The sequence below is a fragment of the Puma concolor genome, chromosome D4 (genome assembly GCF_028749965.1).
Source record: "Puma concolor isolate L17-30 chromosome D4, mPumCon1.1.hap2, whole genome shotgun sequence".
Taxonomy (NCBI): domain Eukaryota; kingdom Metazoa; phylum Chordata; class Mammalia; order Carnivora; family Felidae; genus Puma; species Puma concolor.
Window position 1 is genome coordinate 94,419,597 of NC_141679.1, and position 27,403 is coordinate 94,446,999.

A 27,403-nucleotide genomic window follows, 5' to 3' on the forward strand; every position below is an offset into this window, starting at 1 on the left:
ATTTTGGCTCAGGTCATGATCCCAGGGTTGTGAGATCAAGCCTTGTGTCAGGCTCTGCATTGACAGCTCGAAGCCTGCTTGGGATTTTCTCTCCTTCTCTCTCTGTCCCTCCTCTGCTCTCTCTCTCTGTCTCTGTCAAAATAAATAAATAAACATTAAAACAATTTTTTTAATGTTTATTTATTTTTGAGAGAGACAGAATGCGAGTGGGTTAGGGGCAGAGAGAGAGGGAGGCATGGAATCTGAAGCAGGCTCCAGGCTCCGAGCTGTCAGCACAGAGCCCGACGTGGGGCTCAAACCCACAAACCATGAGATCATGATCTGAGCCAAAGTTGGTTGCTCAACCGACTGAGCCACCACCCAGGTGCCCCTTAAATTTTTTTTATTAAAAAAAATTTTTTTTAACATTTATTTATTGTTGAGAGATAGAGACAGAGTATGAGCAGGGAAGGGGCAGAGAGAGGGAGAGACATAGCATCCGAAGTAAGTTCCAGGCTCTGAGACGTCAGCACAGAGCCTGATGTGGGGCTCAAACTCACAAACTGTGAGATCATAACCTGAGCTGAAGTCAGACGCTCAACCGACTGAGCCACCCAGGTGCCCCATATGTATTTTTTTAATGTTTATTTGTTTTTGAGAGAGAGAGACAAAGCGTGAACAGGGAGGGGCAGAGAGAGAGGGAGACACGGACTCTGAAGCAGGCTCCGGGCTCCGAGCTGTCAGCGCAGAGCCCGACGCGGGGCTCGAACTCACGAACTGCGAGATCATGACCTGAGCAAAGTCGGACGCTCAACCGCCTGAGCCACCCAGATGCCCCTCAAAATAAATAAATAAACTTTAAAAAAATGAACATGGAGACAGAGGCCTGAGGGACACCTGGAGCCCCAGAGGCTGGAAGAGGCAGGAAGGACCCCCCCCCCCCCAGTGGAGCCTCCGCAGGAGCGTGGCCCTGCCTGGCCTGGACCTCGGACCTCTGGCCTCCACTCTGGGAAGAATGAGTTCTGTGGCTCTGCGCCCCCAGTCTGTGGTCACCGGCTAGAGCGGCCTCGGGACACTGACACAGGGTGGGCTTCTCCCCACAAGGCTCCCCGCCACTCGGCGGGGAAACCCTGCAGACAGGGTGAGGGGTGGGTTTGGGGAAGCGGGCCCCCTCCTGCCCCCGGCCTCCTCCACGGCGCCCAGTGCTGCCTCAGCCCCCACGCCCGCCCTGAGGCCAAGCTCACGCACCGTCAGGCCTGGGTGGGCGTCTCTACCTCCTGTATTTGAAACAGGCATCTGGGGAGACAGAGCCGGGGGTGGGGGGGGGTCTCAGATGGAGCCTCTCTGGGGCCTCCACCCCCAGCCCTGAGGCCCCGGGACTCTCCGGAACACTCCTGGCCCAGGGCTGCTGGCGCAGGAGGCGGGAGGCTCGCCTTGGTTGCCGAGCCTGATGATGTTCTGCGGACCCAGTCCGTACTTTCTGCAGACTTTTTCAAATCTGTCCAGGAAGCTGGGACCCAGGTCCGGCACCCGTCCTGAGGACGCAGCAGCAGGGGCCAGGGTCCCTCACCGCTCCCCTGGGACGGTGTGTGGAGAAGGTCTCGGGAGGGGGGTAGGGGGACTCAGGCAGTGCTGAGGCCGAAGGGGGGGGGGGCGCCTTGAGCAGACGGGGCGTGCAAGGTGGGGGCCCAGACGCGGCTCGGAAGCCTGGACCTGGGAGCCCCAACCCCACCCTATGATGTGATTGACTGTGGGTGCTCTGGCAGGTGGGGACCTCGGGACGTGGCCAGACCCCCACCGGCCTAGGGCCTGTCTTCAGAGGAGGGGGACCCTGAGGCCCGACGGGAGGGGTCAGGAGGCGGTACCATAGAGTGCCAGCACGGTGGTCTGTGTCCCGTTCCTGATGTTCCGGAGGTGGAAGATGATGTACTGTCTGTAGTCGGTCTCCGAGAGCAGCACCGTATTGTCCCCCTCATCTGTGTGGACACTCGGCTCAGAGCGACCCCTGCCGGCCGCCGGCACCCAGCACCCACGGCTCGTGGGCCGGGCGTGCTGAGCGGCCGTGGGTGCGGACGGTGGGCCGGTGGGCCTCGGCGGGGGGAGCGGTGTCACTCCGGGCGGGGGTCCCCGGGCAGCGTGGGTGGCAGCGGCGTGCGCCCCCTCCCCCGGCCCCGGGCTGGCGCACCTGCCCCCCTAGGGCCCCGGGCGGGGGCCGAGGGCCCGAGGAGACGCGGCGCTTTGCCGCCAGACGGACGGGGCAGCGCCCGCCTCCGCTTACGGCTGATGCTGTGCTCCCCGTCCCTCTCCGCCTTCTCGCAGACCATGGCCACGTGTTCGCACTCCCCGTGCACCCTGCGAACCAGCGGGGCGTGAGCTGGGCGGCCTCCCTCAGCCCCCACCCGGCCCCGGGCGCGGCCTTCTCTCCCGCGATACGGGTGCGGCCGGTTCGGTCAGCACGCACATGGTGCGGAAATGGAATCTCAGACGCCCGTCCTCCAAGCTCTCGATGTTCCGGATGAAGACCCTCAGGTCCCCGTTTTCCTCGATCCGCTTTATGTCGTCGGAGGCCATGGACACCGGATACCAGATCCCTGAAACCTGCAGGCGAGGCCCCACAGACGCACGAGGAGCCCGTGTGGTATGGCCCTGGGGCTTCTTGGCAACTCTTTCCTGCAGGCCCTGGGTGTATGGCCTCCCCCTCTGCCCTCCCAGAGCCCCCCCCATCCTCTCAGGGACTCCCTCTGCCCTCCCAGGAACGCCCCCATCCTCCCAAGGACCCCTCTGCCCTCCTGGGGACAGCCCCTGTCCTCCGAGGTCCCCCTCTGCCTTTCCAGGGACACGTCCGTCCTCCCAGAGACCCGCCCCTCTCCTCCCAGAGACCTCCCCCTGCCCTCTCAGCTGGGGGAGGAGAAGCAGGCCCCCAGGAGCAGCGGCCCGGTCACAGGTCAAAGACCCTGGATGGAGGGAGGACAGACGCCCCGCAGCCCAGCCCCCGGGAAAGGCCCAGACTCGGACCGCAGACCCACCTTGGCCATGTTATAGTTCTTCTGCACAATGGCCTGGGGGTTGAGCTCCTGGGCGGAGACGAGGCTCAGCCCCAGGGTCAGCAGGAAGAGAGCCATGGCCTCTGGTGGGGGCCTCACCTGCGGCCCACTGCCTTTATACCCCTTTCTGCTCCACGGTTGCCACCCCTCTGTGCCCAGCACAGCCTGTCCTCCCCACCCTTCCTCCGAGTGCCGGGAACACAGCCAAAGGCCGCCTCCGCTGCCACCCACCCCCGCCCCTCATGCATGTCCTTGAGCCTATGACGGGAGCACCCTGGAGTCCGCCTGGACGGAGTGTCCAGCCAGGTCAGAGGCCGCAGAGGGAGGTCGGGTCGGGCAGGGTGGGCGATAGGCACCCTGGGCCGGAGCCCCCGCGGGCTGCAGAGGCCCCGATGGTGCTGGGGCCTCGCTGGCCTCTCTGCGCCCCGGGGGGCTGGGCAGCAGACGGCCCTGCAGTTCCCATCCCCGCCCGGCCTACGTGTCTGGGCCCGAGAGCATCGTCGTGCCCGTGCAGCTAAGCACGCAGGGCGCCGTGCGGCCGTCCCGGCCGTGACGATGCGGCCGTGGACTCGGAGTGAAGGTCCACGGAGCCCAGGAAGTGCCGACTCCCAGGAGAGGGGCCGGAACGAGACAGAGGTTTTGAGGTTTGGGGTCTGGAGAACAGAGAGGGGGGTTCGGACGGATGTGGGCCTGACCCCTACCCTGCCCCCTCCTGGCCAGGGTCCAGAGCAGTGGTGGAAGGCCCCCCGTCTCCCTGTGCTGCGTGCGGGCACAAGGCTGGCTGGTGGTCGGGGGCCGGGGCTGAGCAGGACGTGGGACCCCCGATCCTGTGTAAAACACCAGGTCTCAGCGTATGCACTGATGGGCTACTTTTGTTTCACTGAGCACCTGCCGGGTCTCCTGGCAGAGGGGGAGGCAGACCAGGCAGGTGGTGGTGGTGGCGACCGGGGCCTGCCTGCCCTCGTGGGGAAGGGCCCCCTCCCTGGCCGTCCCCCGTTACGGCCGGTTCCGTCTCCACGCTTCTGTCCTGTTCAGGTGTGTGGCTTCTGGAACACGGCACCCGAAGTAACGGGTCCCCGCCCCGCCCCCCATTCCGCTTCGTTGTTCGTTATCGGGCTCCGGTTCCCAGGGGTGCCCTTCCCTGTCTGATTCACCCCCGAGGCGGCGACTTCTCCCTCCGACCAAACCCGGCCTCCCTCGGTCCCTCGGCAGGTACAAAGTGATCTAAAGGATGTTAAGTCCGGCTGTCGTCGGAGGAGGGGCTTAGTCGGGATTCCCTAAACCGGGTGAGTCCCGCAGCCACAGTCTCAGGGACTCCTCTGAGAAGGTGCTGCCCCCACGGCGTGGTCTCAGGTACGAGTCCTTCCATCACTGAGCAAAGGCCAGGCGGGGACACGAGGCAGTGCGAGGGCGGGGCGGGTGCGTTCGGTTCATGACGGCGACTCCCTCTGACCCTTGGCTCGGGGACCTGTAGCCCCCTTGAAGATGGGGGGGACGCTGGCGGGTGGAATGTGCCGGGTTCCCCTCTACGAGAGAAGCCTCCCCTCACCCAGACCCGGCCCCCTGCGGCCTCAGCCTCTGCCTGACCCGGCCCCCCGCGGCCTCAGCCTCTGCCCACTGCCCTTGTCTTCCCGGGCCGCCTCCGCCTCTGGACACGGCCATCGACATTCCGCTCCGCAGACACTGGACGGTCACGGGCACAGACGTGCTCACACACACACACGCACGCACACACCATCACACACGTGCACACCCACATACCCGCACTCACACACGAGCGCACGCCCTCAAGTGCAGCTCGGTCTCCTGCTTTTCTTCGCAGTCAAATTTCTCTTAGCACAGAACTCAGCACCTGCTCGAACGGAAAAATTGGGAGAAAACATAAAACGAGCCAAAGCTGGTCTTGACTTTCAGGTGAAGGCAGTGTCACGGGGGCCGGTGGAGGGAGAGGGGGGATCCGTGTTCTAGGCCAGCCGGGGCTGCTGGGAGAAGCAGGCTCACCCAGGTCAGGCTCTCCGGGGACGGGCGCCGGACGGCGCCTCTCCTGGGGGACGGGCAGGCCCCTGCCCCGGGTCTTCTGAGAACGCCAGGCTGGCCGCCCAGAGGCAGAGTGCGCAGAGACAGGCGTGAGCAGTCGGGGGTGCCACGGGGAAGCTCGGGCACACGGGAGAAGCTTCCACGGGAGGGCGGAGTCAGGAGCCTGTGAGTGGGGCGGGGGGGGGGGCGCCGGGGACCCCCACCTGCACCGAGGCCGGAGAGCACGCCGTGCCCACATCTGCTTCCCGCACTTCGGGCCCCCTCTGCTGTGCGGGCACACGACTCTGCGGTGACGAGTTGTTACGCAGCCCCGGGGAGTGGAGACGCCACACATACGTGCTACTTTCCCAGTAATAACAACGCCTTTATTTCCAAAGGGGAGGGTAAAGGAAGACGCATGTTACGACCACAGATCAGGACGCAGGGGTCACGCGTGACTGTGATTTCGTTGTTCGCTAGTGGACCTGACCGGCCGCACGGCACAGGAACGTGTCACCTCTGTGGTCGGAGAGGGGAGTCCTGCATAGGCTTGCTGGGGAGCACAAGGGACGCGCTCCTGGGCTGGGGTGGACGTCACCTGCAGGACGAAGAAAGAGAAGCGGGCACGCTCTTTCTGCCGTGTGGGTGAGCACACGCACCATTCAGGACACCCCGCGGTGGGTAAGGGTTGGTCCCTAGAGAATGAGGAGGGAAAACGGAGGAAGCAAAAGGCAAAGGAGCACTCAGAAATATCCTCTGCCTTTCGGATGGGACAAGGTCCCGTCGTCTGGCAACCGTGAGAAGCCCCCGCTGGCAGGTGCGTCATTATGACTGTGACTTCCTGACGTCCGCATCATCAAAGGGTCCGCCGACGTCACCATCCACGGCAGGCTGACCATCCCCGAGAGCAGGGCACAGGGTCCCGCCTGTGATTTCACAAAGACCCGGAGACAGAATGCTTGGGAAACACCCACCTGGGCTCTTCCATCCTCCTGGCCGAGGTACAGGGACCCTTTTGGGGGGGGTGTGGAAAAACTCGAGGGGTTGTGGTAACAGTGGCACCTGCTTGGAGCGGTGTCACCGGGGCACATGCTAGAGAGACCCCTCCGTCCCCCTCTACCTGGCATCTCTGACGCCCTTGAATTCGAGCGGTGGCCCGTTGCCCGTCACGGGCGTGAAAGCCGTGTCCAGGGCGGTGCTGTCCAAGCGGACCGTCTGGCGGAAGAACAGCATTTGCAGCATCCACTTTTCTAGTGGCCACGTTGTCAAAGGTAAAAGGAACAAGTGGATTAATTTTCACAGCATATCGGCACTTAGTTCGGTAGAGCCAGCCTATTATAATTTCAAGATCGTACCAATGTGACATTATTAAGGAGATCCCTTACTTCCTTTCTTTCCCCCTGCGTCTGCCTTCAGTGTGTTTTGTGCACTCGGGGGACAGCTGAGGTCAGAGCAGCCGCACGTGGCTGGTGGCGACTGAGCTGCTCAGCGCGGATCGAGAGCCTCTTGCCCGTTAACTGAGCGCTCAGAAGTGAGGCATCAGAGGCCTCCGCTCTGCTTCGGCCACGTAACCCTCCAGACGTGTGAACAGAAACCCCGCGTAAACCTTCCAGTGTGAGCTCGGGGGGCTGGCTGGAGCCGAGCTCCGTGTTTCAATGTAGGGCCTACGCTTTGGGCTTTAATCCCTGTCTACAAGCACCGACCTTCGCGGGAGCTCGTAGTTTTTGTTTAAACCCCCATTTAGTCTTGGGACAAATGAGCCATCCTACTATCTGTGCGAGAAAAAAGAACAAGAGTTCTACTCCGGGGACACACCACGCCTCCTAGTTCAGGAAGACTTCCTCTCGTGACCTTGCTTTACTTTCCCAGCCGTGACGTGGGGGAGATTTCACGCGTCTCTTTTCTGCCACGCGGGTGGCATTCGCTGAGCAATCGAGGAGGACCACGGCCGCTGCACTCGGTCCCGGGGGGGGGCACCCGGCGCCCCGAGGAGCTGCGAGAGGACAGAGCCCCCCGCCCCCACCCCGGCCGGCCTGGTGCTGCTGGCCGAGCGTTCTGGAAGCAGGGGCTGTGGTTGGTGTCCCCATGTCTGCAGATTAGACGTTGTAAACCATGGTTGCACGTGGCAAAGGCGTGTGAATGTTGACTATCTGACATCTCCTCCTCTTCTCCTTTTTCGCCCAGGAGACGATGAATTTGAAGAGAAAGATTGTGGTGCTGGTTTCATGTGTGTTTTCCTTCCTGCTGCTGGAGCATCGTCTCAGGTAAATAGATGCCAGGGAATCACAACCCGTAGTGACTGGCACAGATGGGGTGGGGTGCTGGGTTTTGGCCAGACGTTGACAACACTCTGGAAAGTTCCCTTCCCTCCGTGGGACGAAGCACCGTGAGATGGCTAAGGGTTGTTTCTGAGGGAGCAGCGTTGACCCCAAGCACCTGCTCCCGGGAGCTTTTCCATTCTTGACGGAGGGGAGGCAGACGGTCCAGAGGCTTGAGGCAGACGCCCATCGGGAGTTTGCACAATAAAAGTCATGATGGAAAAGGGAAGCAAGGCCGACGATAGCACGGGGCTGCTCTTCCAGACAAAGAGTCCCAGCCTGTGTCCACGATGATCGGCGTCCGAGCCACAGCGGCAGGCGTGGCCCAGGGGGCGCCTCTCTCCCGATCCTCGACCCCTCCCCACTCCTCACGACGGCCTCAGGAGCAGGGCTCTCTCCCCACGAGCTATTGGAAAGGCATCATATTGTGAGAAAGAACATGTTTAAACATGAAGCCCTCACAAAACGCACATCTGATAAAAGGCTTGTGTCCAAAATATGCAAAGAACTCTTACAGCTCAACAACAAGGAAACAACTAATTAAAACGGCAAATCCGAAAGGACAGCTCACCCAAGAAGCTACACAGGGAGCAGACGGGCACATCGTGTGTCACGACACAATTGCAGATCAAACAAGGAGCCCCCGCCACACGCCCGTGAGAACGACCCGAATCCCGAACCCAGCAACACATGCACCGGCGAGGACGCGGGGCAGCGGGATTCTCGTTCACGGCAGGGGCCACGCAACACGGGGCAGCCACACTGAGGACCGTCTGGCGGCTTCTTCCAGACCTAAACACAGTCTCTCCAATTACCTAGCAATCATGCTCCTGAGAATTTATCCAAGTGGTCTCAACACTGTGTCCACAAACAACCGACACAAGGTGTTTATAGCAGCTTTATTCGCAGTTACTGAGAATTAAAGCGACCGAGATGCCCTGCAGGGGTGAGCGGATAAAGTGCGGTGCATCCAGACCAGGCGATGTTATGCGACACTAAAAAGAGATGAGCCACGGAGCCACGAACACACGGGTGAGCCTTAAATGAGGGTCACAAAGAACAGGAAGCCAATCTGAAAAGGCCATGCAGTGTATGTTAAACTCACATGGCGGGGGTGGGGGGGGTGGTCCTGTATCTTGTCTGGAAAACCTCCCTCCAGAAGGGGCATCTCGTGGCCAGAAGCTTTGTTGTATAAAGACCCACAGGCGCCTGGGGGCTCAGTCGGTGAAGCGTCCGACTCTTGATTTAGGCTCAGGTCATGATCTCATGGTTCGTGGGTTCGAGCACTACGTTGGGCTCTGCACTGACCGTGTGGATCCTGCTTGGGATTCTGTCTCGCTCGCTTGCTCTCTGCCCCTCCCCTGCGCACACTCACTCTTTCTCACCAAAAAAAAAAAAAAAAAAAAAAAAGACCCTGCAGATTAATAGCCAGGCGGTTCCAGTGGTGATCAAGCCAGAAGGGATGGAAAACCAGAGACAGAAAGGTCCCAGAGGCATCCAGAAAGTCAGCTTTCTTGCCTACCAGCTCGGGAATATTCTGCACAGGGTGCGTCTCCGTTAGGCGTGTGTGTGTGTGTGTGTGTGTGTGTGTGTATGTGTGTGTGTGGTGGGGGCAGGTCCAAGGAGAGGGGTGTTCAGGGAGCAGGACAGAGATGACAGTCCCGCATCGCAAGCTTTGTTGTCCCTGGAGCCCGTGGGGAAGCCAGGAGGACCACACGTCCGTGTGACAGTTTGCTGCTCGGTGATTAGAAGACGCCAGTGCAGGTTTGTGGGGTCCGTAAAGTCGGCCGCATTGCAATCAGCTGGGTGTGTAGGCACACAGCGTGGGTGGTCGGGCCAGACCGGGCGGGGACGGGGGGCGGCAGGGAGCCAGGCGCCCTTCCCTGCGTCCCGTGGGCTCAGGCCCTCCCCCGCCCACCGGGGACGAGGCCGGCTCCGCCGTGCGTTGGCCCCTCTCTCCGGGGTGGTGGTGTCTTTAGGTCAGGACCCCCTCCTCAACCAACCGCGTCTTCCACTCCTCCAACGCTCGGTACGACCCCAGGAGCCCGTGACACCGACATTCTAAAAGAAAGGCCACTTTGTAGTGAGTTGGCCGTTTGTCGCTTTGTGGTTTTAGTGCAGCTCGGCACTGGCCGTCTGGATTTTGACAGTCTGATCCTGGAGAGTCCGATAATGAAATTGGGGTGCCCTCTCGAGCTTCTTCCCTTACGGACAGCACGTCCCAGCACTACGGGAGCAAGCCACCTAATGTGCTCGTTAAAACACCACAGAACTCGAGGTGAATCACGTACTTAGATCAAAACCAAAGACAACAACTGATTCCTTCTCCAGCCCGTTCACACTAACACGGCAAAGCCACTCCGCGGGGGACGAGGGCGCTGAATCCGCACAAGGCAGCAACACACGGACAAGCCCTTTCTTGCCTTCCCACTGTGGCCATCGCCTCCTCGCCCTGCCCCTCTTCCTGACCACGTGTCCCCTTCCAGACGCGCGGAGATAACTCCTCTCTGCGTGGCTCACCTGACCCCCAAATCGGGTCGGATGGACCACTTACATACCCAGAGCCTGTCCCCACCGGCAGCCCCTAAGCCTGGGGGCCACTGGTCGCCTCCTCAGCTCCCCCAGGGCAGTGTGAAGGCTGTAGGGCCACAGCCGTGGAACCAGTGCCGGACGGCACCCACCACGCCACAGGAGCTCCGTAAATATTTGCTGAACAGATGGGTGACTTATAATAACTCGGTTTTCCCTTCGCTCGCAGGCCTCCCGCAGAAGAACTCAGGCTCTCAGACTGGTTTCATCCTGGGTAAGAATGAACACGCCCACCCCCGCACGAGGATAATAGTGCCTAGTTTGGAGCCATAGGCCTCTCCCGGTCACCCAATCATAGCTGCCCCGGGAGGCTTCCTGCGGCCGGAGTTGCAATTTTTAAGGCCGTCGATATGGGCACGTGGTACTTGGTTTAACCGTCTTGGCGTAGTGAGTGACAGACTGTCTTTGGGGGTGGCTTGAAGGTGCCGTGATGGCCCCTCTCTATTTTGGCACCCGCGCTGGGGAGCCCCGTCCCCGTCTGTAATGGCCAAGGGGTGTTGGACTTCAGGGCCATGCACCGTCAGGCACTCAAAGCGTCCAACTCAAATTAAAAAAAAAAAAAAAAAAAGAGGTGACTCTCAGTAAGAAAAGTAAGTGTTCCGGCATTATAACTCGCCCTGGACTGGGTGCTCTCTCTGGCTCTGCAACAATCTTGAGCCAGACCTCCCTCCCCCCACCCTGGGTATGTTTCCTGTTTCTCGTTATGTCGTTACGGTCCTTTGTTTAATGACTTTTATAAAGTCTGTATTTTTTTTTTTTTTTATTTTAGGGAGAGAGAGAGCACAAGTGGGGGAGAGGGGCAGAGGGAGACAGAAAGAGAGAATCTTAAGCAGTCTCCGTGCTCAGCGTGGAGCCCGACTCGGGGCTCAGTCTCACGACCCCAGGATCATGACCTGAGCTGAAATCAAGAGTCGGACGCTTAACGCGCTAAGCCACCCAGGAGCCCCCTAAAGTCTGTTTTCTTTGTTATTTATGGTCTCGCTGAAATCCCTGGTCAGTTAGAAAGAATCAGGTTTCTAGACTGCCACATTCTTGAAATGATCCGTTTGTCAACCCGAAATTACCAGACAGGCAGAGAAAAAGACAGTATGGCCTGTACACAGGGGACATTGCCCCCAGAGAAGACAATAAAAGTGCCCACCCCCCCACCCTCCGTGTGGCCCCAACCGTCCCCTTACAGACTCAGTACAGTGTCGTGGGCCGTATTCCCTGTGCCGTACTTCTCGTCCCATGAGTTGCTTTTCGTATTACCGGGGGTTTGTACCTCACTCCCCGTCCCCTGTTTTGTCAATGCCTCCCCTCCCCCCCCACGGGCAACCACCGGTTTGTTCTCTGCATTTAAGGAGTCAGTTTTTCTGTTTCTTTGTTCATTTGTTTTGTCAGATTCCATGTATAAGAGAAATCACTTGGTGCTTGTCTGTCTCTGACTTGTTCCGCTTAGCACAATACCTTCTAGCTCCTTCCGTGCCGTCACGAATGGCGAGATCTCATTCTTTTCTGTGGCTGATTAGTACCCCATTGTGTGAACACACCACATCTTCTCTGTTCATCTCCTGATGGACACCCGGGCTGCTTCCACACCCTGGCTGTCGTAATCAATGCTGCTATAAACATGACGGAGCATGTAGCTTTAGAATTAGTGTTTTCATTGCCTTCGGGTAAATATCCAGAAGTGGAATTACTTCTGTTTTGAAATTTCTGTTTTAGACTTTTTTGAGGAACCTCTGTACTGTTTTCCACAGCGGCTGCACCAACTCACATCCCCACCAACAGGGCCTGAGGGTCCCTTGGGGCCACATCCTCGCCAACACGTGTCGTTTCTTGTCTTTTCGCTACTGGCCACTCTGACAGCCGTGAGGTGATACCCCGTTTTGGTTTTGATTCGCATTTCGCTGGTGATGAGTGATGTCGAGCATCTTTTCACGTGTCCGTTGGCCGTCTGGATGTCTTCTTTGGAGAAATGTGTGTTCAGGTCATCTGTCCATTTTTAATTCTTTAAAATTATGTTATTATTATTATTTTTAACGATTTTATTGTTAAGTAGTCTCCACGCCCAACTCCAGCTCACAACCCCGGGATCGAGAGTCACACGCTGTACTGATGAAACCAGCCAGGTGCCCCCATCTGTCCATTTTTTTTTTTTTTTGGCAGATAGAGTGTGTGCGCAAGTGAGGCAGGGGGGCAGAGGGAGAGGCAGAGGGAATCGTAAGCAGGCGCCGTGCCCAGCACAGAACCTGATCCCACGACCCTGGGATCATGATCTGAACCAAAATCGAGTTGGACGCTTAACTAACTGAACCACCCAGGCACCCCTCTATTTTTCTTGCTGGATTGTTTTTTGGTGTTGAGTTGTATGGGTTTTTAAAACTATTTTGGATATTAATCCCTTATCGGGCATGTCATTTGCAAATATCTTCTCCCATTCAGTAGGTTGCGTTTTCATTCTGTGGATGGTTTCCTTTTTTGTGCCAAAGCTTTTTAGTTTGATGTAGTCCCAGCTGTTTGCTTTTGCTTTTGTTGCCCCAAGACTTAATTCAGCTCTTTCGACTATGTGGCTAATAAGCCCACGAAAAGATCCTTGACATCATTAGTTATCTGGGAAATGCAAATCCAGATCACGGTGACATACCGCTTCACACCCTACGAGGCGTAAAGACTGCACGATGACTAGATTCCGAAAGTTAGACCACAGGAGATGTTGGTGAGAAAGCAGCAAGTTTGGAACTCTTGCGAACTACTGGTGGGAACGTAAAATGATGCAGCTGCTTGGAAACGTTTGGCAGTTCTTAAAAAAGTTAGCCGTGAAATTACAATACGACCCAGAAATTTCCCCTCTAGGTACACACCCAAGAGAATTAAAAAAAAAAAATGTATGTTTACAGAAAGTCTTGCGTAGAAATGTTCATAGCGGTAGCATTGATAGTCGCCGAAAAATGCAAACCACTAAAATGTCCATCGACTGACAAGTGAATAAACAAAATCCATGCCTTAGAATATTATTTAGCCACAAAAGAAAGGAACTACTGATCCATGCTACAATACAGAACCTCCCCACGAGCAAGCTAAGCGAAAGAAGCCGGGCACCAAAGACCACATGCGGCATGATTCTATTTGATATTTTTTTTTTTTTAACGTTTATTTATTTTTTTGGGACAGAGAGACAGAGCATGAACGGGGGAGGGGCAGAGAGAGAGGGAGACACAGAATCAGAAACAGGGTCCAGGCTCTGAGCCATCAGCCCAGAGCCTGACGCGGGGCTCGAACTCACGGACCGCGAGATCGTGACCTGGCTGAAGTCGGACGCTTAACCGACTGCGCCACCCAGGCGCCCCTGGCATGATTCTATTTGTATGAAATTCCCAGTATAAGCAAATCTACACAGACCAATGGTGGATTAGTTGTTGCCGTGGGTTACAGGAAGAGGGGGGAATGGGCAGGGACTTCTGGTGGGTACAGTGGTGTATCGAAATATTTCATTTTTTTTTTCTGGAGGCAACTGCAAATAGCATTGTGTTTTTAATTTTAGTTCGTGCATGTTCCTTGTTGGTATATGGAAATGGATTCATTCTGTGTGTGTGCTGATCTTGTGTCCCGTAACCTTGCTGACTTCACTTGTTAGTTCTAGGAGATTTGGGTAGATTTTGTAGGATTTTATATGTAAACAAATCATCTGCATATAGGGATGTTATTATCTTCTCCTTTCTAGTCTGGTGCTTTTATTTCCTTTTCCTACCTTATTGCAATGGCTGGAATTCACATAACTCTGCTGACTGTGAGCTGGTGAGAGGGAACATCCCTGCCTCATTCCCAGGTTTAGTGAGAAAACATTCAGTCTTGCACCGTTGAGTATGATGTTAGCCACAGGAATTTTGTAGATGCTCTTGATCAAGTTAAGGTAATTCCCCTCTATTTCTATTTTTTCTGGGAGTTTTTCATTTCTTTCTTTTCTTTCTTTTTTTTTTTTCATCATGAATGGGTGTTGGACTTTGTATAATGTTTTTTTCTGTGTCAACTGATATGGGCATCTGACTGTTCTTTAATTTCCTGCTGTGGCAGGTGCATCAAACGGTTTTCACATGTTGAACCAGCTTTGCAGGCTTTAAGTGCTGTTATTGAAAGCACATCTAACGTCTCTCTCCTTTTTAGACTTTTTATTTCTGCCAGATTGCACTAATGGACCTCATGCAAGAGGGGGGAGTTTAGAGAAAGCACCTTCTGGATCTTCTAGGGAAAGGGGAGGGAGAGAAAAAGAGGAGAAACAGAAGATAAAGCACAGGGCCGCAGAGGTAGTGTGCGTGCAGCCCTGGCTTCAGGCAATACCAGAGGCCGTTCTGACTCTGAGCTGCCTCAGTTCAGCTGAGCCGGAGCTCAGAGGAGGTCGTCCCTGGGCCCAGAGGCAGGTGGCGCGGTGACAAAAGCAGCAGGTGCTGGGTCTCGCGTACTGACCCACATGTGTCAGCTCTGCGGTATTAGGCAGCTCGCTCCACCGATCTGTGCCTCTGTTTCTGCACACCAAGAACAAGGACCATGATTGTGCTTCCCGCACAGACCACTGCAAGGACCGAATGAACACCAGCACGGTGCCCGGCACGTAGTAAGGGCTCTGTAGGCGTCAGCCGGTGTCGCTTGGACGGCCTCCGCTGGGGCACCGGCTTCACTGGCTTCTCGTCTGTTAACAGGAAACGCCCTGATGTTGTCACAATCACGGACTGGCTGGCCCCAGTCATATGGGAAGGCACCTTCAATAGACAGGTCCTGGGGAGATACTACGGGAGACAGAACCTCACCATAGGCTTGGCTGTCCTTGCCACTGGCAGGTAGGGGCCATCGGTTTGCCCCGTTTTATTCTGGAAAAAAAAAAAAAAAAGAATGAGTGCCCGGGGACCTTCTACCTCCAAAAGGCTGCCCGTAGCTGCCCACAACCACCGTATGTGGCTGTCCTGAACAAAAACAAAGACTCCTTCCTTAGCCGGGTCGTTAAAGCCACTTGGCTGCCTTTTTACAGATACCATGGAGTTCACATTTTCTTTCTTCCCAACAGTCGTTCCAAAACTTTAAAGGCTTTTTTCCCAGACCCTCCAGGTCAATATGTCCTTTCTCACTGACCAGTGCCATCGAAACTATAGACCGGGCCTGTCTCCCCTTTCCTGCTGGGGGTCCTGGAGCGTCGGTGACTCATAAGTTAGACGTTTGGGGACGTGCGTTCCTCTCTCGCGAGCGTTCGGGGAGCGGCTTCCTCCGTGCACGTGTGTGTTTTGCAGGACTGCGGACCAGTACCTGGAGCTGTTCATGCGATCAGCGAATAAGCACTTCATGAGCGGCTACAGAGTTGTCTTTTACATCATGGTGGACGCCTTGTCCAGGCTGCCGGACCTGGAGCCAGATCCTCTCCGAACTTTCAAGGTCCTCCCCATCAAAGGAGACCGGTGGGGTGACTTTCACCTCACACGCATGAGTTCCCTGGCTGAGCACATACTAGGGCACATTGAGGACGAAGTCGACTTTCTGTTCAGCATGACCGTCAACAGGGTCTTCCAGAACGACTTTGGGGTGGAGACCCTGGGCGCGTCCGTGGCTCAGCTCCATGCCTGGTGGTATTTTAAAAACAAGGACATCCCTTACGAGAGGAGGCCCAAATCGGCAGCGTGCATCCCGTTTGGGCAGGGGGACTTCTACTATGACGGCTCGGTCATCGGTGGCAGGCCCCTGGAGGTCTTAACCCTCATCGAAGGTTACCTGCAAGGGGTCACTCACGACCACAAGAATGGGCTGAATAGCACCTATGAGAGGCACCTGAACAAGTATTTTTTCATGCACAAGCCCACCAAGCTGCTGTCTCCCGAATACAGCTGGAACGCGGCACTCCGGCCCCCCGCGCAGGTCTGGTCGGTCAAGGCCACGCGGCTCTCCCACCGGTACTTCTGACCTGCCGGCTCCTGCGAACGCCCGGCGGCAGGTTCCCGGGGTCACGGGCGTCCTGATGCTTTCCTGGCTTCCGGGGCTGGCGCGTGCACACCACCCAAGGGAAATGTTTCTCCTTGCCGTTTGGAACTGTCCAGTTTGGTCCGTGCAGGATAAAGAATAAAAATGACTATTTAATGTCTACTCACAGTGACGTTGGGACCCATGTACTGTAGAGAGCCGGGACGTCATTTCTGAGGCATACAATGATTTATTTTTTTTTTAATTTATTCATTTTGAGAGAGAGAGAGAGAGACAAGTCAGGGGAGGGGCAGGGAGCGAAGGAGAGACAGAATCCCAAGCAGGGTCCTCATTGTCAGCACAGAGCCTGATGCGGGGCTCAAACTCACAGACTGCAAGTTCATGACCTGAACCGAATCAAGAATCGGATGCTTAGCTGACTGAGCCACCCAGGCACCCCAAAATGATTTTTTAAATGGAGAAGGATTGTAGCCCAGAAAAAGACATACACACCCAAAAGGGCAAAGGGTTAAAATACAGAGGAGACGTTCATCAGCTCACAGAATATGCATGTGCCTCAGTAGCCAGGAGTGCTAAAAGCGAGGAGGGGGACGTGGGTGGCTCTGGAGGGGGACGTGGGCGGCTCTGGAGGGGGAACTGCCCCCCCCGTGGGTGGTGGCATGCCATCGTGGAAGAGACCACTGTATGTTTAGGGCAGGGAGGGCTTAGAGAGTCCCTACGGGGGCTGGAGGGCCCGAAGCTTTTCTTTATGGGACAACAAAGAGGGTTAGACAGCGTCAGGCCTGAATTGTGTCCCCCAGTTCACATGTGGAGGCCCTGACCCCAGCACCCCAGCACATGACTACCTGGAGACGAGGTCTTCACAGAGGTGATGAAGTTACGGTGAAGTCACAAGGTGGGCCCTGACCTTTTGAGACAGGAGACACGCACACACAGAGGGGCGACCGTGTGAGGACACGGGAGAAGACGGCCGTCTGCACGCCAGGAGGGACGCCTCGGGAGGTAACGGCCCCGCCCCGCCTGGATCTCGGACTCCAGCCTCTAGGACGCGCGGGATACGCGTCTGAGGTTTGGGCCTCCGGAATGTGGGTCCGTGTGACGGCCGGTGAGCCATACAGTGAGGGTTCCCCCAACGGCAAATAAAACACTGAAATCCTGAGGATTGGTCCCCGGAGTAGAAGCGGGGGGCTGGGAAGGCAGGCACGAGGCTGCCGGCTCGTCCCCGAGTCCACCTGGGGCCAAGCCCCGTCCATGCCCCTTCGACCACATCCTGCCACACCCACTCCTGGGTTTCACCGAGTGGCTCTCACACAGAACTCTGTGAATGTCTCCAAACGAAGAAAAGAGATGTTCTGTGAGCCACAAGCCCCGCATGCATGACACTTAGCGTTAGCGATCTCAGGTCAGGCCTGAGAGGGGGCCGTGCGGTTCAGTACCTGACTCGAGCAAACTCGAGCGTTTCCCCGACTGGTGGGCAAGGCCGGGGGTCTTACCGGAGGGGCTCTAACCTCCCTCTGATGAAATCACGGCATTGGAGACACCGTGAGTTCCTTGGCTTCTCTGGGACAAGGGCAGGTGAACGTGTTCACGCCTCAAAGTTTCAGGCCCAAGAGCAGGTCTGTCCACAGGACACAGAGGCCAGGGCCATCTCTCCGAGCAAACGCGAGCACCCCCACACAGTGGGCGCTGACTCAGCTGTGGAAAAAATGGAATCTTGCCGATTTGGTAAGTAAAAATAGCGTATCTTTCTCTGGGATCCTTATGATGTCAAAGCTCCTTTTATGCCGTAGGGACGGGCTGTCTGTGTGTGTGCCACTTTTCTCACACGGGGGCCCCGGTCATAGGCTCGGATACATATCTTCACAGATGTGACGTCAACCCCTTATCGAGCTTGTCGACGACACTGAGTTCAGGTTTATGCGTAATTTTGGCGAGGACGGTTTTGATGCGCCGAAAACATAATTACCATCTTTTCCCTTACTATGTGTGGGGTAGGATCTCATCCCATCCCATCCGTAGGGTAGGATGCATGGGGTGGGATTCCATCCCATTCTTCCACACGGTGTAGAACTCTCAAGGTTTCTTGCTTATTTGGAATCAATCAGGAATTATTTTGAGATAATGCAAAGAGTTAGATATCAAAACTTATTTTTTTTCTCTAAATATGTTGGCCATTTCCCCCAACAATGTTTATTGAATAAATAATGCCCCTTAAGACAGGCCCTTTGTACACCACATTGAGTTATTATACTTGTTAGGGTTCGTTTCTTGATCTTTCTTCTGTCCCTGAGCTAACTCCCCACAATTGTAATCGCTGTACGTTCATATTTTGTTAGAATAACACAGTATTTGCATGACTTCTCTGTCAAACATTTCAAAACTTTTGTTCCTTTTAGATTCTGGTTTGCAGTTTGGGGTAAGGATCCCACTGGAACGTTGACTGGATTGCTCGGATAGATAGGTTAATTTGAAGATTATTAGATATTTATGACGTTGAAGGACTCTGCGGGAATATCCCATATCCATTTACTCAAGTCGTTTTTCAGCGTCCCAGAGTAAGGATTTAAAAATTTTTTCTCCCCATACGTTCTGCAGATTTCTTGCCGAATGAGCAGGAAAGCATCGTGTTTCAGCACCTGTTCGTCTCCAGGGGCTGAGGGAGCCACAGCCAGACATCCGCGCCGGCGGCCAGCTCGCCGTCATGCCGGCCTCACGTGGCCGTGGATGTTGCCTTGCTGCGAGGCGTGGGTCTGGGAGGCCCTGTCTTTGCCCAGGGCGTATCTGGGGCGGGATCCGGTCATACCTGTCTCTGGCATTTCCAGACGGTAAGTATGGAGGCCCCTGACCCAGTTTCCTGAGAGCCTGCCCTGCAGCGGGTGGTCCCCGGCTCACCTGGGCAGAGGGGGACGCCTTCCGTCCGGGCACTGCCCTCGTAGTGGCCTTGACTTCCAGGGGACGGCGCTGTCTCATCTGTGGTGCAGGTGCACGGGCCTGTGTTGACCTGGCTCCTCTGGGGAGCACGGGCTGGTGCTGCGCTCACTCGGCGCCCTCTGACCTGGGCGGGGACTCGTTGCATGGGCTCACGGGGCCCAGGGCACCTCTCTGGAGTCATCCTAGCAGGACCCAGGTGGCGGGAGCAGGTCAGAGGGTACAGTCCAGCCCCTCGCAGGGTCGTGTCCCTGAAGGGACTCCACAGGTGGCCCCATCCGCCAGACTGCAGTGCTGTGTTCGCTGTGGCCCAGACTTCCGGGGGCCACCTGTCCCCTCCTAGAGCGTTCTCACGCCCCTGGGCCGGGCCGGGAGAGGCTGGGAGGCGGACAAGGTGGGGGCCAGGCCCAGGCTGGAGGGTCTGCCTCGGGGGGTTGGGAGGCACCGGAGCAAGCAAGGTGGGGGAAGCGGGGAGAGGCGAGGGCAGGGGGCAGGAGGGCCGGGCAGGTAGCCTCGGGCGGCCCTGACCTAGGCTTCAGCTGGGGGACACCGGGCTGTGGAGGGAAGAGAACAGGATGGGGATACGCCGAGGCTTTGTCCGTCCACTTCGAAATCACGCAAACACAGCTCGCGGCCCGTCCCTCTCTGGGATCACCTTGCCTTCTGCCATCCAGCACCCAAGGCAGCCACGTCCTGCCATGGTCCCGGGGCCCTCGCTTTGACCCCCAGACTCCACGACCCCGCCTGCCCCTCAGCCAGCCCCCCTCGTGGGTGACCCACAGCACGGCCGTGCTCCCCTGCTCTGGGCTCTCTTTTCCCAGCAGATCAGGGAACTGCCCTGTCCCCGCTGCCCTGTCCCCACTGCCCTGTCCCTGTGAAACCACACAAGGTCTGGACAACGTGTCTGTCTCATTCCATCTACATGCATCGTGCCCCCCAAACAGCCTGGCCTGTGTTTGTTGATGGACTGAATGACGCACAGGGAAGGGAGGGTGAGGGGCCCTGCTGTGTGGCCTGGGCCTTATTTCTAAGCCTCTCTGAGCCTCAGTGTCTGAACCCCCGGAGTGGAGACGGATATTGTGCCCGGGTCACCACGTCACAGGGCGCCCAGCGCAGGCCCGCCCACATGGGCCCCGGAGAGGCTGGCCGTGGTTTTCTGTGCCCTGGTCTTATGCTCCCAGCGCGGCCCGGCGTCGGGGAAGCGTCCACGCACTCACCATCGAGATTGAAGACCGGGGCTTTGTGCAGCCGGAGCTCCCTAACGTACTCCAGGTACTTCCCCAGCCACGTGGGGTCCCCGGGCGTCGTTCTGGCTGGAATCACGGGGTCGGGTGGGGGCGACGCCGAGAGCCCACGGGCCCCGACCTTTCTCAGGGCCCCTCCTCCTACCGTCTGGCTGGTTGCCGCGGTCTAGCCTTGGGCCGCCTCCCCCCTCCGAAAGCAGGTCCACCCTGGGCAGCCCAGGTGCAGCCCTAGCCCCTCGGGGGAGGGTCCCCGGGGGTCCTCCCTTCACCCCGCAGCCTGCTGCCTGCGGGACCTGGCCGCCCCCTCCCCACTGCCCACCCCCTGGGCTCTGGCTCTGGTGGGGCCCATCCCCGGGACAGCCCCTCCCCTCCGTCTGGTCTGGAGGACAAGGTGCGCCCCCCTCCCCACGAAGCCCACCCTCCACACCCTCCCACCCTTCTCCACATGGCACTTCCACTTTCTGGAGCCTGATGTGACTCAGTGGCTTTTAGGCTCATAGGCTATCTCCCCGGCGAAGACAGGGGAGGGTTTCTGCTCTGGCGCAGTGTCCCCGCTCCCAGGACACAGGCGAAGCAGGCGGGAGATGGGCCGGATGAATTCCTGAGGAATTGAGCGGTGCGGGCAGGGATGCCCGACCTGAGGGGCGCCCACAGGGGTGCAGCTCTGAGCGGCCCGGGAGCCGCTGGCAATAAGCACGGGGCCCGGCAGACGCCCCGGGGTCGGGGAGAGCCACCACCTACCCAGCAGCGCCCACAGGCTGGTGACCTCGCCGGCGTCCTCGAGGCGGACGTAAAGAACGAGGTTACTGTAGTCGGTGCCGACGAAGCAGACGTGCATGCTATTGCCTCCCTCCCCTGTGGGAGACCCCGGGCGGTGACAGGTGAGCCCCCTCTCCTCCGCCCCCAGACCCACCCCCGGGGCAGCGCTGGGCACCGGGAGGGCGTCTCCCTCCGGCACGGCGCTTCCCCCGTGACCCTGGTGCAGGGCATCGGGCGTCCCCTGCCCTCCCCTCGCCCAGCACGGCACCCGGGCCGGGGGCCTGGGCCACTCACAGGAGCCTTGGAACTGGCCTTGGAGCCCAGTCGGGTGGACGGTGACGTTGACTCCTTGGCACACGCCCTCTCCTCTGGGGAAAGAGGAGGGAGCGTTCCGGGGTCACGGCCTCTCCCTGTCTACTGGCACTGGACGGTGCCGGCTTGGGCTCTGCCCCCGGGGGCATCGGAGGCGCCCTGGCTGAGGTCCCAGGTGTCCACCTGAATCCCTCGGCTACCTGGGTTCCCGAGGGTCACCCAGCAGGGAGGAAGAGGGTGGGCCCCTGAGGTGCCTGGATGGGGCTAGAGGGTAGGAGTGAGGAACCAGGGGCTTCCTGGTTTCTGGAACGGAACCAAAGCCCCCGGGACGACTTGCACCTGTCTGTCCTTGGCTCGGAACCTCCGGTCTCTGGGTGGGTGGCCTGGTCCTGGCCGTCCCTGGTCACCTGGGCTCCACACGAAGACCAAGCCTTTTTGGCCCCCTGCCCCCCGGTCTTCCTTTCTCACCTGGGGTGGGCGGGGGTGGGCTGGGTACCAGCAGACCCTGGGGCTGCACAGGCCAGCGCCGTGGTGTCTGTGGCCCAGCGCAGGCAAGGACGTGGCTCTCACTGTCATCAAGGCCACCGGTGCAGAGTGTTGTAAGTGTCTCTGGGTTCAGCACGGCTGGTCACCGCTGTAGATGTTCCTGACCAACTGACCGCGGTGCTGCCCCGGCCCGTCCAGCTCACAAGGCAGGAAGGGACGCCGGCGGCCGAGGACCGGGCCCCGTGTGTCTCCCCACGGCCCCTGTCTAAAGCTTTGGGGCTTCTAAGGTGAAACCTCCTACCTCTCAGGACGGTCTCGAGCCTGCAGCTCGGTGCCCCGTGTCCCTCTGGGTCTAACCCCTGGTCCTTGTCCCCTGGGAGGCCCCTGGGAAGACCACCCCGTGAGGAGCTGCAGGGGCCACGCTTACGTCCAGAACAAGACGAACGTCACATCCTCATCCCGGGTCCAGATGGAATGGAGGCCGAGCCTCAGGGGGTCGGCTGGGGAGACCAGGTGTGCACGGCTAGAGGCCAGCTGGATGGTCAGCCAGCGTCCCTCCACCTGCGGGTGTGCGGGGTGGGGGGGTCAGCGTGGGGGACAAGTGGCCCGTCCCTGTTGCAAACGCCCTTCCCTGTCAGGCTGCCCTCTGGGTCCCCTGGGCCCCTTCCTGCTGCCTCTCCCTTCCCTGCCCCCTTCAGCTCCTCCCGTGTCTGGTCCAAGCTCCGTCCTCTGTTGGCCTGGACCTGGGAGGTGGGGGGGGACTGTCCTGGGGCCACCACCGAGGCCCGGGGTTGCTCCTGCCAGCCAGCACCAGCCACGACCCCCGCGGTGGTGGGCAATGGGCAGGTCCCTTCCCGTCCCAAGGGTGACAGTGCTCAGCTGGGTGCCCGGTGGCCTGGGCAGATGCTGGGCCTGGGCTGGGGATGCCCCTGCCCCTCACGTGGCCTCTCTCCTCGGCTCCTGCTGGCGGAGTGCCACCACGAGACACCAGGACCCTCATCCCCGTCCCAGGGCCGAGCTGGGACCCGACCCGTCTCGGTTACCTTCTGGGCATTAAAGCCTGGCTGTACGGGCACCTCTTCTAGTGTCTGCTGGGCACAAGCCAGGCCCAGGCTGAGGGCCAGCAGCAGGAGTGGCCCTCTCTGGGGGACCATGACCGCGGGGCCCAGAGCGGGGAGAGGCCGGGCAGCTCCCATCCCTTCCTTGTATGTGTCCTCCAGAGGCCGCTCGTCTGGACAGCTGCCCTGGCCAGTCCTGCCGTCTGGCCCGGGCCCCTGAGCACCCAGAATGCCTCCCACAGGAGGACGTGGCCTCCCGACACCCACCTGTGTCTGAAGGGCGTGAAGGGTGTCATCTGACCTGGGGGGGCGGGTGCTGTCAGAGCAGTTTACCTACATTGCTGGCTTCCTGGAGGCGTCAGCTCACCCCAACTCGGCTCCCTCCTCCCGGCCTGTGCTCCCCTGGGGGCTCCCACCTCCCAGTCCTCCCTCCTCCCGGCCTGTGCTCCCCCTGGGGGCCCCCACCCCCAGTCCTCCCTCCTCCCGGCCTGTGCTCCCCCTGGGGCTCCCACCCCCCAGTCCTTCCTCCTCCCGGCCTGTGCTCCCCCTGGGGGCTCCCACCCCTCAGTCCTCCCTCCCCCCGGCCTGTGCTCCCACTGGGGGCTCCCACCCCCACAGTCCTCCCTCCTCCCGGCCTGTGCTCCCACTGGGGGCTCCCACATCCCATTCCTCCCTCCTCCTGGTCTGTGCTCCCACTGGGGGCTCCCACCTCCCATTCCTCCCCCCTCCTGGCCTGTGCTCCCCCTGGGGGCTCCCACCCCCCAGTCCTCCCTCCTCCTGGCCTGTGCTCCCCCTGGGGGCTCCCACCTCCCATTCCTCCCTCCTCCCGGTCTGTGCTCCCACTGGGGGCTCCCACCTCCCATTCCTCCCTCCTCCCGGTCTGTGCTCCCACTGGGGGCTCCCACCCCTCAGTCCTCCCTCCTCCCGGCCTGTGCTCCCACTGGGGGCTCCCACCTCCCATTCCTCCCTCCTCCCGGCCTGTGCTCCCCCTGGGGGCTCCCACCCCCCCGTCCTCCCTCCTCCCGGCCTGTGCTCCCCCTGGAGGCTTCCATCCCCCAGTCCTCCCTCCTCCCAGCCTGTGCTCCCCCCTGGGGGCTCCCACCCCCCAGTCCTCCCTCCTCACCTCCCACTGTCCCAGGGGGTGTGGTGGGGAGTGACAGCTGGAAGGCACATAATCCCTGAGAACAGCGATCAGCACGCCTGCCAGAAACCAGTTCCGGGCGACGTTTGTTCCTATTCATGACGAGCATGTCTCGTACCCAGCACCCCCTCTCCAACCCCATGGCCACTCGGACCAGGCCGCCCACCCCCCTCTCCCGGGACCCTCTGAGCTGCACGACCCGGCTGGCTGGACGCTGTCCGATGGCCACCCCCTTCAGTCTAGTCCACAGTGTGGGGTTCTTTCATGCCCTCCCCGCTTTTCTAAGAAGAAAGCAGCCTTTCAGGGAGCTGTGCCCGCTGGAGTCAGGCCCTATGTGGGTCACGGCCGGCGCGGGAACCGGTCGGCCGGGGTTTCCCAGGTGGGGCTGCGGGATCCCCTTCCATCCGCCCTCTGGGAGCAGAGGCCACGCAGACAGGCACCCCCATCCCGGGGCTGTGAGGGGACGCCCCAGGAGCGGCAGGAAAGCCGGGGGACCCGTCAACCCTGGGCTTTCTGGGGACTCGGCCGGGCTGAGCCAGGCGGCTGGTGGGGCAGGGGATGTGATGTTTCGGCTGTAGTTTTCCAGGGGTTTGATGTCAGATACAGCACGTGGGTGGGAACTCCTTCCGTAACTTGGGGTCCCATCCTTGGATCCGGGCCTGGTCTCCACCCCCAGGTGGCATTGAGTTGTTTCGGGGGTTAGGACCTCCCAGTCACATGGGAGGGCCAGAGTCCCGCTCCCAGAAATCGTCCTGGAATGCGCCCCCCGCCCCCCCCCCCCGAAGCGGGCGCAGGGGTCCGGGGGATCGCCGTGGTCCGGACGGCCGGGGGGCGGGTGTGAGGCCTGCGGGGAGCACGTCCCAGGCTGAGCTGGACCCCAGGGCGCGGAGCCCGGAGCCAGGCCGACGGAAGCAACCTCGGAGCGTCTGACCTCGTGACAGAGCCAAAGACGGGCTTTACCACTGAGCCCCAGACCCCAAAGGCGGGAAGCTTCTGGAGCCGGACGAGGGCCTGAAGGACAGCGATTGTGTCCATCGGAAGGAGAAACAGGAGAACGGCCCAGAAACCCTGACCATGAAGGGGCTGGCGCAGCTGCGGGCCACAGCCTGTCACCGAGCGGGCCTCCGGCACACTCCAGGCAGCCGCGGGCACAGGGAGATGGAGACTGTGAGGTTGACAGACTTGTGGAACTTAGTTCCCGTCTGGGGGCTCCTCACAGAGCCACACAAGTGACAGGTCACATGCTGCCCGTCCGTCGGAAAGGGTGGGCCGCCAAGCTGTGCGCTGGGGGTGGGGCTGCGTGAAGGGAGGAGGGAACAGTTTCCGGTGGGTGGAACAGCATGTGTGAGACCCCTGAGGCAGGCGGGGGATGGCCGACTGAGTGAGGAGAGGTCCGAGCGGCGTGGGAATGCGGACGTTTGCTGAAGGTGCGGATGCTCCGTGAGGTCACCGAGGCCAGGTCACAGGAGCCCCTGGACCACGTGCACAATGTGGATTTTGTCTGTGTGGTGGTGGCTGGTGGAGGGACACAAGCGGGGTGACATTCTGGCGATGTTCCTGGGCTGTGAGGCTGTGGGGGTCGCCCGCTCTCCCCAAGGCCAGGCTGGAGGGGAGGGGGAGGTGAGCCCAGGCGGGAGGCCAGCCTCCGAGAAGCGAGGCAGCCAGCCGGCCTGGAGGGCCGAGGTCAGAGAGAGCCGGGAACGGCGGTGTCCAGATGCATCATTGTGGAAGCCGCTCGCGGGGGGTGTCGCGGACTTTCCCGGAACGGGCTCTGTCCTGTCCTTTCCGAAAAAGCGAAAAAACTTACGCAAGCTGGAAACGAAAAGACCTTTCCTCTGGGACAGTGAGGACAGCGCACAGAGGCCCGGGAGGCGCCGGGGCGTGTGTTTGGGGGGCTAGACCAGACCTTTCCGTCCCTCTCTCCCTCCATCCCCCCCCCCCCCATCATAAAGCCGTTGACATCAGAGGTCAAGGCCGGAGTGTCCGCTGAGCTCCGGGCCTGCTCGGACTCTGCCCCGAGGCTGCCCTTTCCTGTGGCCACCTCCTCTCTTGCCCTGGGAGCCGCAGGACTGTCAGCCCCCCACCCCGTGGACAGGCTGCTGCTCTTACCATCATGATGCCCACCTGTGTCTGACGGGGGAGGTGCTGCCCGGCCCTGCCTTTCCGGGGCCCGCCATCACCCACAGACACAGCGAGACCACCAGCTCCTGACCACAGAGAGCTCACTCGTGCCTTCACCAAAGGAGTGTCCCCGCGGGCAACCCCGGGTGGGCCCTGGGATCTCAGGTGACAGCCCACAGCTCCTCTGGGCCTTCCTCTGCCCTGGGAGGGGTCTAGGGTGTGCATCCTGGGGTGGGTCTCGGGGACAGGACGGCCGTGCTGGACAGGACGGCAGGCACCTGGGCGGGTGATTCTGTGCTCACACACGATGGTCACCGTGCACGCCTGGCCTTGGTGGCCCCGGGACCGTCACGGCCATGTCGGAGGCTAACCCAGAAAGCCCTGGTTGCTTAAACGCGTGGCTGACGCATCCTGGCAGACTGGAGATCAAGCCCGCGCTGTGGGAGCCGCCGAAGGACTCTAATGAGAGTGATAGTCCAAAGTGGCTGCTTACGGGAGGGTTCGAGGGTGGCCTAGAGTTTCCTGAGTTAAGGTGCCGCAGGACGTTTGAGCCACTCGGGTAGAGTGTCCCGCCAGTCTCTGTACAGCTCGGCCCAGGGTGTGTTTATGCACTAAGAGGACTCGGGTGCCACCAAGTGGCCATCCTGGGGACATCAACGCCCGTCACCACGGAGCCACCAGTATCTTTTCCTTCTGTGGGAGCAAATCTCTGCATTTGAGTTCAATCTTTCCGATTTCAAAGTGAGAAAACCCACGAGATGTGTTGCTTAGCAGTGAGCTGACACTTTCCCCTTGGGTTTGAAACTATTCATTCTGTGCGCGCTTCAGCTCCAGTCCTGCCGATGCTTCTGGTAAGTCACTGATTTCCTTCTTGCGTTAGGGTAACAGAGAGGGCGAGGCATCCGTCTGCGGCGACACCAGATCGTGAAACCCTGGAGGCCGATCCGTCATCAGTGTGGCTGGTGACTCCACCCGTGAGGTCCCGGAGCCACATGCCCCCTGAGGCCCCGGAAGACACAGCCCTGAGCTGCTCCCGAGCTTGGCGCTTAAGGCGGGAAACAGACTTCGATTTTTTAAAAGATAGGGACGGGCCACGGAAAGGACCACAACAGGGCTGTCTATGGGAGTGTGGGTCATGGGGACTGGTGTTCTGTGATGTGGAAGACCTTAAATTTCCTCACTGCATCCAGCCCCTGGACAAGTCCCTGGGACAGGCAGAGTCACCGCCCTCTGGGAGCCCAGCTGCCTCAATGATGACACTTCGCTAAGGGCAAAAGGCGATCTTAGCTTGACCTCATCCCGACCTCCGGGATCCTGTAAGTGTCCTTTATCGCGTAAAAATCCCTTCGGACACGTCCTTCACCTCTACCCCCCAAGATATAAGGTAGCAATCAGACTCCAAGCGTAAAGTCCCCTGATACGCATCTGAAAGGTCTCATGACTGAGGGTTTGCTAAACGGTAATA

General features: G+C 59.4%; 3 protein-coding genes across 7 annotated transcripts; 1 reads left to right on the top strand and 2 right to left on the bottom strand.

The window, feature by feature from the left end:
- Nucleotides 1-1,249: 1,249 nt before the first annotated feature.
- On the bottom strand, nt 1,250-3,101 carry LCN9 (lipocalin 9). Its single transcript, XM_086684728.1, has 6 exons — nt 3,006-3,101; nt 2,441-2,577; nt 2,258-2,331; nt 1,845-1,955; nt 1,413-1,514; nt 1,250-1,275 (listed from the first exon to the last, which is right to left on the bottom strand). Exons 1-6 carry the CDS (start codon nt 3,099-3,101, stop codon nt 1,250-1,252), a joined length of 546 nt encoding a protein of 181 aa, XP_086540854.1.
- Nucleotides 3,102-5,798: 2,697 nt separating this feature from the next.
- Nucleotides 5,799-16,051, top strand: GLT6D1 (glycosyltransferase 6 domain containing 1). Of its 2 annotated transcripts, XM_025924364.2 has the most exons (5): nt 5,801-6,040; nt 7,224-7,303; nt 10,116-10,160; nt 14,626-14,763; nt 15,208-16,051. In XM_025924364.2, exons 2-5 carry the CDS (start codon nt 7,230-7,232, stop codon nt 15,869-15,871), a joined length of 921 nt encoding a protein of 306 aa, XP_025780149.2. In that variant the 5' UTR covers nt 5,801-6,040; nt 7,224-7,229; the 3' UTR covers nt 15,872-16,051. The 2 variants fall into 2 exon arrangements, with proteins under 2 accessions (XP_086540665.1, XP_025780149.2); XM_086684539.1 differs by lacking the exon at nt 14,626-14,763 and having other exon boundaries at nt 5,799-6,040.
- On the bottom strand, nt 14,083-22,887 carry LOC112860398 (lipocalin 1-like). 4 transcript variants are annotated; one of them, XR_015243242.1, is made up of 8 exons: nt 22,662-22,887; nt 22,046-22,179; nt 21,115-21,188; nt 20,803-20,916; nt 20,035-20,130; nt 18,782-19,371; nt 14,734-14,793; nt 14,083-14,615 (listed from the first exon to the last, which is right to left on the bottom strand). XR_015243242.1 is itself a non-coding variant. In XM_025923723.2 (6 exons), exons 1-6 carry the CDS (start codon nt 22,812-22,814, stop codon nt 19,346-19,348), a joined length of 597 nt encoding a protein of 198 aa, XP_025779508.2. In that variant the 5' UTR covers nt 22,815-22,887; the 3' UTR covers nt 14,804-19,345. The 4 variants fall into 4 exon arrangements, 2 of the variants coding, with proteins under 2 accessions (XP_025779508.2, XP_086540666.1); XR_015243241.1 differs by having other exon boundaries at nt 14,083-14,793; XM_025923723.2 differs by lacking the exons at nt 14,083-14,615; nt 14,734-14,793 and having other exon boundaries at nt 14,804-19,371.
- Between the last annotated feature and the right edge of the window lie 4,516 nt (nt 22,888-27,403).

Excerpts from the sequence above, each read along its gene's own strand:
- LCN9 (XM_086684728.1), bottom strand. The coding sequence starts at position 3,101 with ATGGCTCTCTTCCTGCTGACCCTGGGGCTGAGCCTCGTCTCCGCCCAG. Across the intron at positions 2,578-3,005 it reads AGAACTATAACATGGCCAAG|GTTTCAGGGATCTGGTATCC; the intron begins GTGGGTCTGCGG and ends CCTCGCCTGCAG. Across the intron at positions 2,332-2,440 it reads AGATTCCATTTCCGCACCAT|GGTGCACGGGGAGTGCGAAC; the intron begins GTGCGTGCTGAC and ends GCTGGTTCGCAG.
- GLT6D1 (XM_025924364.2), top strand. The coding sequence starts at position 7,230 with ATGAATTTGAAGAGAAAGATTGTGGTGCTGGTTTCATGTGTGTTTTCC. Across the intron at positions 7,304-10,115 it reads CTGCTGGAGCATCGTCTCAG|GCCTCCCGCAGAAGAACTCA; the intron begins GTAAATAGATGC and ends CTTCGCTCGCAG. Across the intron at positions 10,161-14,625 it reads TCAGACTGGTTTCATCCTGG|GAAACGCCCTGATGTTGTCA; the intron begins GTAAGAATGAAC and ends GTCTGTTAACAG.
- LOC112860398 (XM_086684540.1), bottom strand. The coding sequence starts at position 22,814 with ATGGGAGCTGCCCGGCCTCTCCCCGCTCTGGGCCCCGCGGTCATGGTC. Across the intron at positions 22,180-22,661 it reads CAGGCTTTAATGCCCAGAAG|GTGGAGGGACGCTGGCTGAC; the intron begins GTAACCGAGACG and ends GCACACCCGCAG. Across the intron at positions 20,917-21,114 it reads AGGCCAGTTCCAAGGCTCCT|GGGAGGGAGGCAATAGCATG; the intron begins GTGAGTGGCCCA and ends GGTCTCCCACAG.